Below are 16,113 nucleotides of genomic sequence, written 5' to 3'. Positions count from 1 at the left end.
TTTGATATTAATAAGTTTATTTGTGAATTGTTTGGGCTCTATCAGCATTCCTGTTCAGGCACAATGAAAGAACAAAATTGTTTTATGATGCGTGAAACAGAAAATTATGCAAGCACTTTCAAATGAGAAAACATGATATCTGTTTTGGTTTTATTTGTAGACAGTTATTAGACTCAAAACAGGACCCAGGTGCTTCCTTGTCTTTGGCAGTAGAGCTGTCTAAGGCATGGGGTTCGGTTCTTGTCTATCCCACGCTTGACTACTGGATTAGTTGAATAGTCTCAAGTATTTTAAAGATATACAGATAAATATATTATTGAGGAAACACATGGAAAATTCAGAACCTGAATCTGCAGGGGAAAGAAGATCCCAAAGGACTTTTTGGTGCAGATAAGCACACTTATGATAGGCTTACCCAAATCCCAGTGTGTTGATTAACAGCCCACTAACGTCACTGCTATGGAAGCAATATTTAGTTCAATTTATGCAAATCTATAAATTGCCTATAATTAATTTGATGTCTTCCTGCTTACAGCAGTTGCTGAAACTGTGGAATGTTCTATCTCGGGGTTCAACTGCATAATGCCTACTTATGTATCACACAAGTAATAAATCATCATAACTGAGTTTAAGAAATGATTAGATTACCTTTCTATATGATGAATGGTGTAACATAAACAATTGAGGGATTTAATTGTAGATATCTGCAGCAAAATGACTGAGGATTTGTGATTTTAGTTCTAACACTAACATGAATCAGACCAACAACATCCACCTCCTTTAGAGCAAATGTTTTCTGAGATGGTTTCTAACACCTTAAGTCCTCGCATGTTTGACTGAGGTGCTGGTTTCATGAGGGTTTAACCCTCAGCAAACTTATGAATCTCCAGGAAAATTAGCAGAAGTTGTGTGCTTGGGAGATCTAGCCAATTCATGGGCATGGCTGTATGGGAGTTGGTAGCATTAGCAAATATATCCTGAGAAATATTAAGTAAAAACGACATTTTTCTGTGATGTTTCTATGATTTTGAGGGAGGTGGAGTTTAAAAATAGTAGCACAACTTATAAATATGTATAATTAGATTGGAGTGCGGATGGTTCTTAATCCTAAAAAACCCCAACCCCCTTATCTCAGATTCACAGAAATGCATTGCACTCATAATGTGTTGTTATAAATATGTGTTTGTGGGTAATATGATGTGTGACGGCCATTGCATTGCTTCTAATTATGAAACATGCTTAACAAAGACTTGAACCCAACTAAACCATTAACATGATTTGGTCAGTGTTGACTTGTAATAAGCCACTTTATTTTTCCTTCAACATCTTCAGCTTTTCCTTCCCCACATCATTTTTATGCTATTCCCTACTCCACAATGTTCTTTCACTCAACTGCTTCCTTTTCTGCCTCCAGGATGAGATTCTGTGCCAAATCAATGCTTCTATCTGACTGGCTCTTTCTGGTCTATGTGTTAATGGTCTGCTGTAAATTGTTGTCCGCCTCTAGCCACCATCCACGGGGGCACACAGGTAGGAGATTTTAAACTCATTATGTGCTACTGAGACCAATTAATACTACTTGCAGAATGTTAGAGCCCACTTTTTAGCAATGGATAATTGATGAGGCTGTTGACAGCATGTTATAATCAGTGCAATGGGTTAAAAATATATCAACAGCAAGAAAAATATGAGTTATTGTAATTTTTCATGGGTTTTCTCAAGTAATTTTATGTACTGAATCTCACCAGACAGTCTTTGGAGTGACTTCATGTCTGCTAGGAATTTGGGATTTGTTTTGCTTTATTATTATCCAAAGATATTCTGAAATGCATCTTTGTCTTCTCTCTTCTAATCTGCTTATTATCAAGAGACTTTATAACAGTATCATTGGCTCTGGTAGGCAATAGATCAAAGTCCTCAGACTTATGTTAGCCAGTTCATTCACTTAAATTTAAACACAGATACTGAAGTGTGGTTTAGTTCAGCTTGTGGTATGCTCCTTCTTTTCCCAGCTTGCCTAGTGAGGCAAACAGAAAGATAATTGCATTTAAGAGGATACCCTCTTCTAGTAGGGTATATCTGTCAGGCACAATGTAGTACCTTCTCAGAAAAGACAGAAATGGCTCAGAACAAGTTGGATTGGCTTCATGAAGTACCAGACTGGATCTTTGATATAACATCTCTGTGCTAGGGGGAATGGCTTTAAGATGAAAGAGGGTAGATTTAGATGAGATATAAGAAGTTATTTTCTGTGAGGGTGATGAGGCCCTGACACAGGTTGCCCAAAGAAGCTGTGGCTGCCCCATCCCTGGCAGCATTCAAGGGGCTTGGCACAACCTGATCTAGTGAAAGGTGCCCCTGCTCATGGCAGGGGGTCTGGGCTAGATAATCTTTCAAGGTCCCTTCTGACCCAAATCATTCTATAATGCCTTAGATCTTCATGCAGTGTTCTTAGCTCTGAGCCAGACTCCCGTGTGTCCGGGTTTAATGTTAGCATCCACTTCAGCTCAGCACTAGGAAGTGGGGATGCATTTGTTAGAGGCTCCATCCTCCAGATGAGACAACCTATTGATCACTTTCCTGGCTTCTTCCTGTGATCATCAGAGGCAGGAGCTGAAGTCTCCTTATTTGGGCACCAAAATCTCTAACATCCTGGCAAGGAGGATTGACTGTGACCTGCATATAGCTGCTGTGTCTGTCTACATGCCCATCAGCAGTGTGTGTTCCTAAGAGCTACACAAACCAGCTCCTTGCCTTATCTGTCACCAGCTCTGTGTTCCCTGGTGCTGTGCAGCACTCATGTGTTTGCCATAAGACACGGTCACAGGTTATGGAGAGTAGCTGGCATTGCTTTAAAAGCCCACAAAGTAACTTCAGAGAATACAGTGTTAGAAGATGATCCATGTTATTGCTTTGCAGGTAGCTGTTATGGAAACTAGTTGAACCACTTCAATGAGGAAGGGGGCCTATGCACAATGACAAGTTAATTAGGCCCTCTTGACCTTTCCTGTAAACAGCTGCTGCGCAGTAGGTCATTTCAGAGCTGACTACACAGCAAAACCTGCAGAACAGCTTCTGCAGCTTTTGTCTTTCAGGGAAGAGTCTTGTAGAAAGAAATGTTATTTTTGTCTTTTAAAAATGTACTTAGCATGTGTACGGAAGGAAAATACCCGTAACGAGGCAGTAGTGATGCTGTGTTGTAGGCTTGTAGGATGAACAATCTTTGTGTGTTATGTAAATCATGGCAGTCGTTTTAACATAACATTTTGGAATGCTTGGTTGCATAGTTTTAATTGACACTAAGAATTCTTTCCCCCATATTAAAGAAGTACTCAGGTTTGACTGTAGGACGCAAGCTGCTTGACTGTTAAGCAGATTTAAGTACTGTGTTTTCTCTGGTAGGCTAAAGAAAGATTCCGCTTTTCATTAATAGTTTGGTCATAGATTATGGAACTCTTTTTCAAATAGATACTCTTGAAGCTGGGACATTCATGCATCTTTTTAGACTTCAGTATCATATTCTTCCCCAAACACGAGCTTTTCTTATGCATACATGGAAGCAATCCCATCCCACTTTATTATTTCATGTAGGAATGAAAGAGTCACCCCATTTTTTGATCCTCCAGCTCCCCGTGTCTGTCCTATGGCATCGTAGATCATTCAGAAGGCTTTGGGGGCTCTCCTCAAGGGGCTTGTGTTTCCCAGCCTCATTTTATCTTTGCTGTTTGATATACCACCCAGATTGACCGCCTAATGTACGATCAGATGGAATCTGATATGTGAGCAAGACAGTGTCTTGTTCACCAGGAAAGCAAATAATTTAGCTGCTGTAGTTCAGCCAGTTTTGTGGAAGGCAAATAATTAGCCTCCTTTGTTTAATACAAATTAGCATGTTCTTGGATGGCAATTGAGATAACATTCTTCCATTCAATAAACAACATGAATATTTTTCAAAGTAAAAGGTCCTGAAGCACATCAGGGGGATGAATTCAAGCTTTGGGTTTAGCAAAGCCTTTGTCTGGTGTCCCTTAGGTCAAGTAGCTGTAACCTGACAGGAGTGTACTGAGGTGGGAAATATGAGCTGTTTATGAGACCGGGATCCTTCAGGAGGGTCTGGGTTTTAAGAACATATTGTGTCTGCTCCCGAAAATGAGTGTGTTTCAAGCTATGTACTTGCCATCACTAGTGGCTTTTGAAAAAGTGCTTACTCATCAAGGCTAAAGAAGTTTATTAACTAAGAGCAGGCAATAGAATTTAAGAAGTGCAGATTGACTTCTTTCTTTTCAAAATGCTGCCATTTTTAAGGACCCTAATCTGGGAAAAGACAGTTATTGACTTTGGTCATGTTACATGGTGCCTGAAAGAATGACATTCGACAGCTGTCTCTGCAATATTCGGGCAGGAACAGAGACTAGATCTTTAAGGACCCAATAACCATTCTGTTTCTGAAAAGTGGGAGAGAATGCCACTGAGCAATCACTTTGACAAAAAAGGGCCTCTCCACTGTAATAGTGTAAGACAGAGCTGGCTCCTTCTTTTGTTCTGCAAAATATTCTCCACCATCTAATAACTGTTAGTGAAGAGACTGTTCAATCTAGCAAGCCGATCCAGCTATTGCTTTGAAGCAGTTTGGATCTTGAGCCCAGCTTGGAGGCCACAGACTGTTTTTCATTCGAACACTGTAATTGCTTTGACTGGCAAAGTTAACTAGGCAAAAGGTAGAAGAGAAATGTTCCTTCTCATTACCATTAGCTCACTGAAGATGCTGCTCATGCAGATTATTTCAGCAGGCTTCCTGTATGTCTATGTAGAGAAGACACGTCAGAATATTCATCTGACTTTGTGGCTCTGAATTACCCTTGTAAAGAGTTTGTCTTTTGCACTGACAGTAACTGAGAGAAGCATAAGCACCAGCCTTACTATGGCTATTTAAAATTGGGCAGTATTTCAGGCTCCCAGAGTACCTAACTGATACCAATATAACTATCAATTCCATGCTGTGCTGAATGAAGCAACATACATTTAGTAACAGAGGAGATTTGTTTCCACCTCACTGCTATAAGTCAGGATCCACACATGATGAAGCATTGAAAAGGCACTTCCTCAGGTCACCTTACAGCAGGACTGGACTTGCAGACCATTAATTGGCATAGCCAGCTGAGCAGTTTCTATCATGAATTAACTGTGCAGCTTGGCTTTTCTGAGACTGCTGTTTTATGTGATGATGCTCACCTGAAATGCTGCCAGCCTCCTTCTACTTGCTGAAGGTTCTAGATTTTTTGAAAGCTCATTATTACTAATATGCCTGGAATCCATGTCTTTAACGAGCATCCATCTGCAGTTTTAAGCAGGGCCAAAGTTGTCTCTGAATTGTTTTACTCAGTTCAAGTTATATTTTTTCTTTGCGATTTCAAGTGAAGACATTGGTGATAATGTAGCTGGTAGCAATTTGCTTTATTGCTGCACCTGCAGGACAGTGCAGATCATAGGGAGAAATCGCTGTCTGTGTTTGAGTGCACTGGGACAGCTTGCTTTTCTGGCCAATCAGAGGAGTAAGTAGCAACTTCTTTTCATGGAATTTATTCCTTGTTTCGCTGCAAGACTGTTTTATTTACAGAGTTGTTGGGGGTTAAATGGCACAAGTCTTGTTAAAAATGGCAGTGGCAAACAAATATGCATGACTAGAGACTGGGAAGTGTGTTTGGGAGGAAATTGTCACCAGCCTGAGCTGCTGTAAACTCTGTGTCTTTGCGTAGTGAAATCCAGCTGAAAGTGCAATTTGCTGCCTGGCATTTTAGATGTGATCTCCAGCAATCAGAATGCTGCCCTAACTGGTTTTCAGAGGACCAGTGATTTCCACCACCTGTGAAAGGCAAGCTTCTTTTGTAGATTCTGCTGAGCAGGGCCTGAAGTGAGACCTGAGATAATTTTCTGGGATTCCATGAATGTTCTCCTTCGTTTTCTTCTGATGGATGCTTGAACAGGGAGAGGCACGTATTGAAAGGCTTGGCTTGTGTGAGAGCAATCTCAGCGAATAATGCAGCAGTGCACTTGATGCAGAAGACAAAGCCTCTCCTGGCTTCTGTTCCCTTTCTGCCCTGGCTATGGCTCACAGAAAGCAATCTTTTTCAGAACATGTCTGTCTCTTTTTTTTTTTGTCCTTCTTTGGTTGCTAATGGAAGAGGTGCTAATCTAACCTATCAGAGGGATGGGCAAAGTCACTTGTTATAAGAAATAGACCTCTTGTCATTTGGTAGCAGCAAGTATTGTATGTACGTGGACCTGAGGCCAAGATCTATCCTTGATAGATCCACACCAGACCTGCTGAAGGCAGTACAGAGGCTATGTGTTGAATGAGGTGGTTAATAATTCTTTTCTGTGTCCCAAATGGCACAGAGAAGTCAGTACTTTGAGGAGTGGAAGAATCACCCCCTAAACCTTCATACCACACTGGGAAAGTACATATTTCTCAGATAGTGTTTTCGTCAATTCTCCAGGATACAGGGGAGGACCTAAAAAAAGCTAGGAGGATTAGCCAGGTTAATAAATGGTTAAAAGGATGGTGTCATAGTCAGGGGTTTGGGCGTCTTGAACACGGGACCCAAGTTTGTAGGCCAGGTCTACTGGGGGCTGGTGGAGCTGGTCTAAGGGAAAGAGCAGTTTTGGCAGGAGGCTTGCCAGACTGGTCAAGGAGGCTTTAAACTAGATGTGTTGGGGAGGGGGACATCATTCTGTCCTAACACACCCAGTCAGTTGCCAGAACCTATAATAAATGTTCGTAGCACTGTAGAGATATCCCAGCTGCTCCAGCCAATGAGCCAGCTTCATTTGGAGCTCGGCTCAGATACCTCTATACAAATGCCCGTAGCATGGGGAACAAACAAGAGGAATTGGAGATGTGTGCACATCTACGGGGGTATGATATAATAGGCATCACAGAAACATGGTGGGATGGCTCCTATGACTGGAGTGTCGGAATGGAAGCTTACAGGCTTTTTAGAAAAGACAGGCCTGGCAGGCGGGGAGGGGGAGTTGCCCTTTATGTTAGGGATAGGCTGGAGAGTATGGAACTCTGTCTGGGGACAGGTGAGCAGTCCACAGAGAGTTTGTGGGTCAGGGTTAAAGGGAGAACAGTGATGGGAGACATTACTGTGGGGATCTGTTACAGACCGCCTGATCAAGGAGAACCTGCAGGTGAAGCACTCCATAGACAGATAGGAAAAGCCTCATGCTGGCAGGCCCTAGTTCTCATGGGTGACTTCAACCACCCTGACATCTGTTGGAGTGACGGTACGGCCCGGCACAAGCAATCCAGGAGGTTCCTCGATTGTGTAGAAGACAACTTCCTTCTGCAAGTAATAGAGGAGCCGACAAGGAGAGGTGCCATGCTTGACCTTGTGCTCACCAACAGGGAAGGGCTCGTTGGAAATGTGACGCTTCAGGGCAGCCTTGGATGCAGCGATCATGAGATGGTCGAATTTGAGGTCCTCAGGACAGTGAGAAGAGCGTGCAGCAAGCTCACTGCCCTGGACTTCAAAAGAGCAGGCTTTGGTCTCTTCAGGAACCTGCTTAGTAAGGTTCCATGGGATACAGCCCTAGAGGGCAGGGGGGCCCAAGACTGTTGGTTGATATTCAAGGATCACCTGCTGCAAGCTCAGGAGTGTTGCGTCCCAACCAGAAGGAAGTGCAGCAGGAGGGCCAGGAGACCTCCTTGGATGGATAAGGAGCTCCTGAGGAAAATTCAAATGAAAAAAGAGGCTTATAAAAGGTGGAAGCAAGGACAGGTGGCATGGGAAGAGTACAGGGATATTGTCCAGGAATCTAGGGACCAGGTTAGGAAAGCTAAGGTCCAGTTAGAATTAAACTTGGCTAGGGATGTTAAGGATAACAGGAAGGGATTCTACAGGTACATAGCAAATAAAAAACAGACAAGGGAGAACGTAGGCCCCCTCAGGAAGCTCTTGGGAGAAGTGGCTACACAGGATTTGGAGAAGGCTGAGGTTCTGAATGACTTCTTTGCTTCGGTCTTCACTGCCAAAGGCTCTGACCAAACCACCCAAGTCTTGGAAGACAGACGCAGGGACTGTGAGAATGAAGACCTTGGGCCCACTGTAGGAGAGGATCTGGTTTGAGACCATCTTAAAAATCTGAACGTGCACAAGTCCGTGGTTCCTGATGAAATCCATCCGCAGGTCCTGAAGGAGCTGGCAAATGAAGTTGCAAAGCCACTGGCCATCATATTTGAGAAATCATGGCAGACAGGTGAAGTTCCTGATGACTGGAAAGAGGGAAATATAACCCCCATTTTCAAGAAGGGGAAAATGGATGACCCAGGGAACTACAGAGCAGTCAGTGTCACCTCTGTGCCTGGCAAAATCTTGGAGCAGATTCTCCTGGAAGGCATGCTAAGGCACATGAAAATCAACAAGGTGCTTGGTGACAGCCAGCATGGCTTCACTAAGGGGAAATCCTGCCTGACCAATTTGGTGGCCTTCTGTGATAGGGCTGCAGAACTAATGGACGGGGTAGAGCAGTTGATGTCATCTACTTGTGCAAAGCGTTCGACACTGTCCCACACGACATCCTTGTCTCTAAACTGGAGAGACATCAATTTGATGGATGGACCACTCGGTGGATAAAGAACTGGCTGGATGGCCGCACACAAACTGTTGTGGTCAATGGCTCAATGTCCGGCTGGAGACCAGTAACGAGTGGTGTCCCTCAGGGATCAGTGTTGGGACCGGTCTTGTTCAACATCTTTGTCACTGACATGGACAGTGGAACTGAGTGCACCCTCAGCAAGTTTTCTGATGACACCAAGCTGTGTGGTTCGGTTGATACCCTGGAGGGAAGGAATGCCATCCAGAGGGACCTTGACACGCTTGTGAGGTGGGCTGATGCCAACCTCATGAAGTTTAACCATGACAAGTGCAAGGTCCTACACCTGGGTCAGAGCAATCCCAGGCACAGCTACAGGTTGGGCAGAGAAGGGATTCAGAGCAGCCCTGAGGAGAAGGACTTGGGGGTGTTGGTTGATGAGAAAATGAACATGAGCCGGCTTCAGTGTGCGCTTGCAGCCCAGAAAGCCAACTGTATCCTGGGCTGCATCAGAAGGAGCGTGACCAGCAGGTCGAAGGAGGTGATCCTGACCCTCTACTCTGCTCTTGTGGGACCTCACCTGGAGAATTGTGTGCAGTTCTGGTGTCCTCAACATAAAAAGGACATGAAACTGTTGGAACAAGTCCAGAGAAGGGCCACGAGGATGATCTGGGGACTGGAGCACCTCCTGTATGAAGACAGGCTGAGAAAGTTGGAGCTGTTCAGCCTGGAGAAGAGAAGGCTGCGTGGAGACCTCATAGCAGCCTTCCAGTATCTGAAGGGGGCCTATAGGGATGCTGGGAGGGACTCTTCATTAGGGATTGTAGTGATAGGACAAGGGGTAACGGGTTAAAACTTAAACAAGGGAAGTTTAGATTGGATATAAAGAGGAAATTCTTTCCTGTAAGGGTGGTGAGGCACTGGAATGGGTTCCCCAGGGAAGTTGTGAATGCTCCATCCCTGGCAGTGTTCAAGGCCAGGTTGGACAGAGCCTTGGGTGACATGGTTTAGTGTGAGGGGTCTCTGCCCATGGCAGGGGGGTTGGAACTTGATGATCTAAAGGTCCTTTCCAACCTTAACCATTCTATGATTCTATGTTTCTATATTTCATTGCCCTTTATTAGGCAGTGAGGAAGGATTAGCAGCCTATGATAGGTAAAACCTGGATGTGTCATCAGTGTGGGGTGTGTGATCAGTCAAATAGGCATCAGATGAAGAAATGAACATCACAATAAAGGCATTCAGTGATGCTGTTGGACTGGACCTGGGGGCTGAGTGGCAGGCGGGCATAAATGATGCTGAGAACATCCCAGACAGAAGCCTGTTCCTTTATGCACAGAAAAGCAAATCAGGTGCTGAGGTGTGTATTAGACACTGGTTTGATTTGCAGGACCTGCCCCCCCCCCCCCCCAGCACTTTTTCAACTCTGAATGTGAAATGTTGCTGTCAGCTGGAATTCAGAGCTATCAGTACCTTTTGATCATGTGTTTGGTTTCAGATGGTCTGATAGACTGGATAGTTCTGCATCTATTGCAGGTTTTCACAGCTTCTAGGAATTTGTGGGCAGGATCATGGCCCTGTTGGAGTCAGGAAAAATTCTTTCTTTACACAGGCTCTAGGACGTCACCTGCTTAACTGAAGGCTGTGTGTGAAAAATGCAGCTTTCTCTTAGAAATATTGCTGCTTTCAAGGAAAAAGGGGAAACCCAGGCTTCTTGTTCTCCCCTTATTTTGGGGTTGGGGCATCATTCTTTCAGTGCTATTGGCTAGCCACGGGCTTGGTTCCCAGTTCCACCAGAGGGCTCTGCAAGGCTGCAAAAGGGGTTCCAGTGCACAGTCACAGATGGGCACCCCTCTTACTTTCCCCTGATTTACAGTAACTGTACATTTTGCTAATTAGAATTATGAGTACTTTGTATTTCAATGGGTCAGACGTGGTTATTGCACAATAAACCTTAGCCCTCTGTTCTGTTTAACTCCTTTTATGTCTTAATGTTTTATTCAGTGTGCTATTTATGCGCTTTATTATCCACTTTCTAAATATAGGGTAGCTACCACATACAGCCCTGGCTGTAATCTCTTCGAGCAATAAGGTAGGCAAAGCAATTCAACTGAGGAATAGGTTCCCTTTAAGACAAAAAGGAGTGAAGTTCACTGTGTGGTTTGTTGGTGTATTTATTTTAGAGAAGGAAAAGAAGAGGCAGAAATACTTCTTATTTTCCTGATATCTGCCCACCTGCTTAAATAACAATGGGAACTTTTAGGACATATGACAGATTTTGACAATGATTTCAATTTGGATGCATAGCTGTGTTACCAGTAAAGAGCCAATTCAGTGACAATCTAGTCTTTTATAGGGTAAAATGTAGCTTCTGGTATCATTTTCCATGAATGGAATGTGATTGTCTATGAAAAGATTTTCATATTCCAGGGAGCTGAGGGGTGTATGTGGAATTACAGACAAATCAGTGAATGTGCAGGTTTTGCATGTCATATTTCATTATATTTCAAAAGGGGGGGGGGGGAATGGACCATGTTCTGTAGCAAAAAGAAGATGGAGTTTCATTTACCACACAAATGGCCAAGTCCTGTATATCAATCGGTATACTAGGAGACTGAAGCCAAGTTCTTTTCCGCAGTATCAAAGTGACCTTATTTTAAAGCCATTGGAGAAAGCTTGTGAAAACACTGTCTTTATTTTATTCATTTTACATTGACGGGATCATTTTTTTACACAGCTGTGATCTCAAATAAATGATAATCTTTATATTCCATTGACCAAAATTCTAGACAAGAAAGTTTTCTTTGCTCTTTGTCTTAATCTTTGCTTTGCCTTAATCTTTGTCTGAATCTGCTTCTCCCAACTTAGAACTTATATTTCCAATATAATAATTTTTTATTATACATATTTTATATACAGGCTTCTGCTAATGTGGGAGGAAAGAAATGGTCGGATAAGTGATAATCTGCAAATAGGATGGAAAGCATCTTGTCCTAAGAGTTCAGCTGGGCGAAGTGATATAACAAAAACTGGAATGTGTTCTACTCAGGAGCTCTACTCTGGGTTTACATGAAGGTCAACACTTTGAGTCCTTAGGAGGATAGATGCTTGAGTAATGAAGGCACCAAATTGAAATATGAAGGAATTGTATTGAATTACTTGCTCTGAAATGATTAAAAGTCCTTCCTAAGATGAAGTCCTGACCTTACTGAAGTGGGAGTTTGTGATTCTTTTGTGATTTAGTTTCCAGCCTGCTCTGGATATGTCATATGGTTTTTGTCCCCAGCAGAAAAGTTAGACTTCATAGTTATGATTTTATGGACGCTTAAGCCAGTCATTTTTACAGAATTCGTCAGCCAGTGTTTTGCAAATCACTGCCATTTTAAGGGATGGAAAGTGCTTTAGGGCCTGTTCTGCTATTGATCAACTTGTCTGTGTTTGCTGCATGGGCTGTATTGCCACAGCCTTACAATTACATTAACTGTAATAAGAGCACAGTCTGTCCCAAACTTAAAGTCCAATTTCAATGTAATTATAAGGTCTTGTGCCACTGGAGAGTTTCATCCCAAATGAGTGACGGCACAGGCTTGAATAAAAGTCCACAGAAACAGATAGCAGTTTCTGCTGATTTAGTGATTTAGACTTTGTGTCTACTTTTGTCTGTGCTGTCAAATGAAGGGGCATTCAGAAGCAGGTTTGGGCATGCTGACCCTCTGTGCTGCATTCCATTTGAGCATGGTTTTGGCCGTTGGTGGGTACAAAATATTCACCCTATATTTAAAAGCAGGAAATTAATTGTCATACTTGGCTGTAGCAAGCAAATGCACCCCACCTCTTAATCCACTCAGACTGTGTGAAGAAGTGCTCGGCTCTGCTCTCATGCCAAGCACAGTATTTTCCCCTGCCAGAGAGCTGTCCCTCAACATTAGCTTGAAAGTTTACAGTGTTGATGTGCCTGCTTTCAAGGACATGTCTGAGCAAGCATTTCTTCTTAGAAACCAGAAAATGTTTAATTAATAATGGAAAAACCGGGAGATGGATTTTTTTTTTTAACTAACATATAAGTGTTTTGTTGGCAGAGCACCTCCAGATAGCTGCCTATAGCCCTTTGCTGCAGCTGTCTGTTTATCAGTGTTTGGCAGCAGTCTTGCATTCCTTCAGGAGAGCAACAACTGGTAGAGGACAATGGATTCTGAATCAAGAGATTAAAGATGTCTTGTAGTGTTCAGCAGGGTAATCTCCCCTCATCAGCCTGGAGATGCTATCCATCAACAAGGGAGCGGAGGCTACCTCTGACATTCATTATCTTCCACGGTGGCAGACTTTAACAATACCCCCTAAATGACAGAAGTTATGAGTAGAAAATTCTAGGGTCAACAGTTCTATTGTTTAGTGTTTGACCTGCCTTTATTTATTTTGTCCCCTTTCTTTATTTCCTCTCTGTTTCTGTGATGGGCATCATGCATATGCCTTGCATGTGACTGTGGCTATTCTTTGTTTTAAGAAATAATGACCAGGGAAGTTTGAGGCAGGATTTCTCTTAGCTTTACTTACTGCTTGCATCTTCCTGATGTCAGTTCTTCCACTGGCATCTTAAGATGCAGTGAATATTTTGGAATAAACAGTTTTCTTTTACTGTCTTTTTTGCACAGAGACAGATTTCTGAAAATTAGCTTGGTATGTTGTACTTCTGGGGTGGAATGGCAGGATCTGCGTGTAACAGATCATGATCGTGTTAGCCAGTCTTTGTATGGTTTTGCACGTAGCTGATTTTAGTTTCATGGTGCCTGTTGATGCCTGATAGCAAAATGAAATTGTAGGCAATTGTAAAGCAAAACATTAGGGACTGTAGTGACAGGACAAGGGGTAGCAGGTTAAAACTCAAACGGGAAGTTTAGATTGGATATAAGGAGGAAATTCTTTCCGATTAGGGTGGTGAGGCACTGGAATGGGTTGCCCAGGGAGGTTGTGAATGCTCCATCCCTGGCAGTGCTCAAGCCCAGGTTGGACGAGGCCTTGGGTGATACGGTTTAGTGTGAGGTGTCTCTGCCCATGAAAGGGGGGTTGGAACTTGATGATCTTAAGGTCCTTTCCAACCCGAACTATTCTATGATTCTATGATTCTGAAAATTGAAATGTATCAAGGTAGGCTTTCCTGCACATCTGATTCTCAGTTTGGTTGAGAAATCTTATCTCCTGTGCTCTGAACATCCTTTCTTCTGTAGCTCCTTTTTCTGTGGGAGGTTTCCTTTTACATAGCAGGAAATAAAAGTTGATAGAGGGCATGCTGACCTTCTTCCTTTGTGCTGTCCCTGGAGTGGCACTGGATGGGAGATGAAGATGAGGGTATTCAAGGGCTCTGAGGTGGCATTAGCCTACTTGGTTAGAGTACAACTTTCTTTCCGCAACAATACAAAAGGGGAGAGAGGAACTGAATGCAAGTTGCTCATTCATAGCTATGACCTTTATAAGGTACCAGATTGGATTCAGTGCTCTTCCTAACCCAATACACAGCACAGTGAAAGACAAAATTGCTTGAAAAAAAGCATAGAAGTATCTGTTTTCCCCATAAATATTTATTTACAGCTGTTTTATACTACCCTATACACCATACAGTATGAAATCATCAAGGCTTTCTGACATGTTCCCTCCTGCCACAGTCCCAGTGATGTTTGCGTAGTCTGGTGATAGAATAAGAAGTATATTGAAATACTGGAAGTTATGGAGCCAGATTACTGTATTTCATGAATAAGCAATAATTGTGAAAACATTTTGTGCCCCTCTCCACCAATTTTATCTTTAAAATGAGGCAAAATAAATACCTTGTCACCCAAAGGAATGGTGCCTGTCCTCTTATGTCTTACTGTTTTGCAGAGATGCCCTCTTCAGAGGCGATCAGACAGGAAGATCTTTGACTATATATCATCCCTGATGTTTGTTGCTACTCCTAAGTTTTCTTAGATTTAGAAAACATAATTTACTGAAAGTATGAAAATCAAGTCAGAGCATAATTTGAAAGTGCAAATTGTCAGTTGGCAGAAATCATGCCAGAAACATGAGTGTCTGGCCCAAATTGTGGATATGCTGATGATTTCTGCCTACTGAGTCCTTCCAGCAGATGCTGGTATTCCTCCAACTGGAAAAAAACAAATCAAACAAAAAGAAACCACCCCAAATTAAAGCAACAGAAATATCTCATCTAAAACAAGAATGTAGAAAGAGGTCCCCACTGTTCTGTAGGTGTAACTGATTGGAGTTGGCACTGTTGGGTCACTGAGGAATTAATATGTAACTGATACTTGTATTTTCAGTGTTTTTTAAATGTATCTTGCCTTTTAAGAATGTCACTTGCTTGACTGTGTGTCCCAAGGAGTTGCCTGGTTTTGGAAGTGGCTGCTCACAATGGCAGTTAATAATTTACTTAGTTTGGGTTAATTTCCAGATTTTGTTGTACTTCCAAGGTTTCAGGAATGGGGAGGGAACAACACAGTGGATATTATTATCAGTCCTATGCTTTTTCTTTTCTTTTGTTTGAACTACATAGGAAAAAGCACTAGTTTAACATTGAATTTGGAAATGCCATGGCAGGTGTCCTATTTTTCTCCCCCCTGCCACGCACTATTTTTACTGGAAATACAAAAACCACACAAGTTTGTATTGACATTCTTTAGAAATGGACTAAAATTCTTTCCCTCAGCAAAATGCAATTTACTGCAAGGGATGCCACAGTCCCCAAAGAAGGAGCCAGGATAATTAGCCTACAACTGACAAATAAGTCTGCTATGCTAATGTAAAGAAACATCCTTTTATCAGACTCTATCACATGGTAGTTTATGCCAAGCTAGAGAGAAAAGAGAGTTTACTCTGAAAGTATAGCCTCTTCTGGGGGAACATATCTAATCCAACGGTGACTATGGAAAGCATTTTCTTGACCCTTCTGCAGCGTCACAGGATTTGAATTAACTGAATTCTGGATCCGAATCAAGGCGTGAGCAGGGCTTTTTGCAAAATCACTTCCATTTTTCTGTAGCAAGAGCTGTGTCAAAACGGCATTAAAAAGAACTACAGCTGCAGAATGACCAGGTTAGCAGAGATAAAGGTGATCCAACATTCTCTGTGTTGCCTCTCAACAAAAGAGAAGAGTCTTTGCCCCAAGTGCTTGAGTCTAAATAAGCAGCAATAAGCTGGAACAACTCTACTCTGGCAGCCAGGCTCACTGAAAGCAAAGCAATACAAGGTGTTTGTCAGCAGAACATGACGTGCTTCACAAATGAAGTGTGATTATTCTCATTTAACAGATGGGGGGGCTGAAACATACATGTGTGCATGCTGAATGCTTCCAGATCTTGGGAACAAATTGGACTCGGTTGCAGAGCAGTGCCAAAGGTCACATTTAGATTGTCTTGCCTGTGACTTGGTGGCTGGGCTACTATTTGCGCAAACAACGCAGAGCAGCGCTTAAATACCATCATTGTGCTGTGCTGGCCACCTACAGTGAGGGCATTCACCTGTCAA

General features: G+C 42.7%; 1 protein-coding gene across 1 annotated transcript in view; it reads left to right on the top strand.

The window, feature by feature from the left end:
* Positions 1 to 16,113, top strand: part of TAFA4 (TAFA chemokine like family member 4) — a 74,079-nt gene that overhangs the window by 26,325 nt on the left and 31,641 nt on the right. The window contains exon 3 of the mRNA XM_057422993.1: positions 1,415 to 1,530. Coding sequence (XP_057278976.1) covers positions 1,415 to 1,530 — 116 coding nt within the window. The remainder of the gene's footprint in view (positions 1 to 1,414; positions 1,531 to 16,113) is intronic.

Source organism: Pezoporus wallicus, unplaced genomic scaffold (genome assembly GCF_028554395.1).
Source record: "Pezoporus wallicus isolate ANWC-B61680 ecotype Strahan unplaced genomic scaffold, APGP_CSIRO_Pwel_v1 contig_7073, whole genome shotgun sequence".
Taxonomy (NCBI): Eukaryota; Metazoa; Chordata; class Aves; order Psittaciformes; family Psittacidae; genus Pezoporus; species Pezoporus wallicus.
Note: the sequence above shows the minus strand (reverse complement) of the source record. Positions and strands in the feature narration are given on the sequence as shown.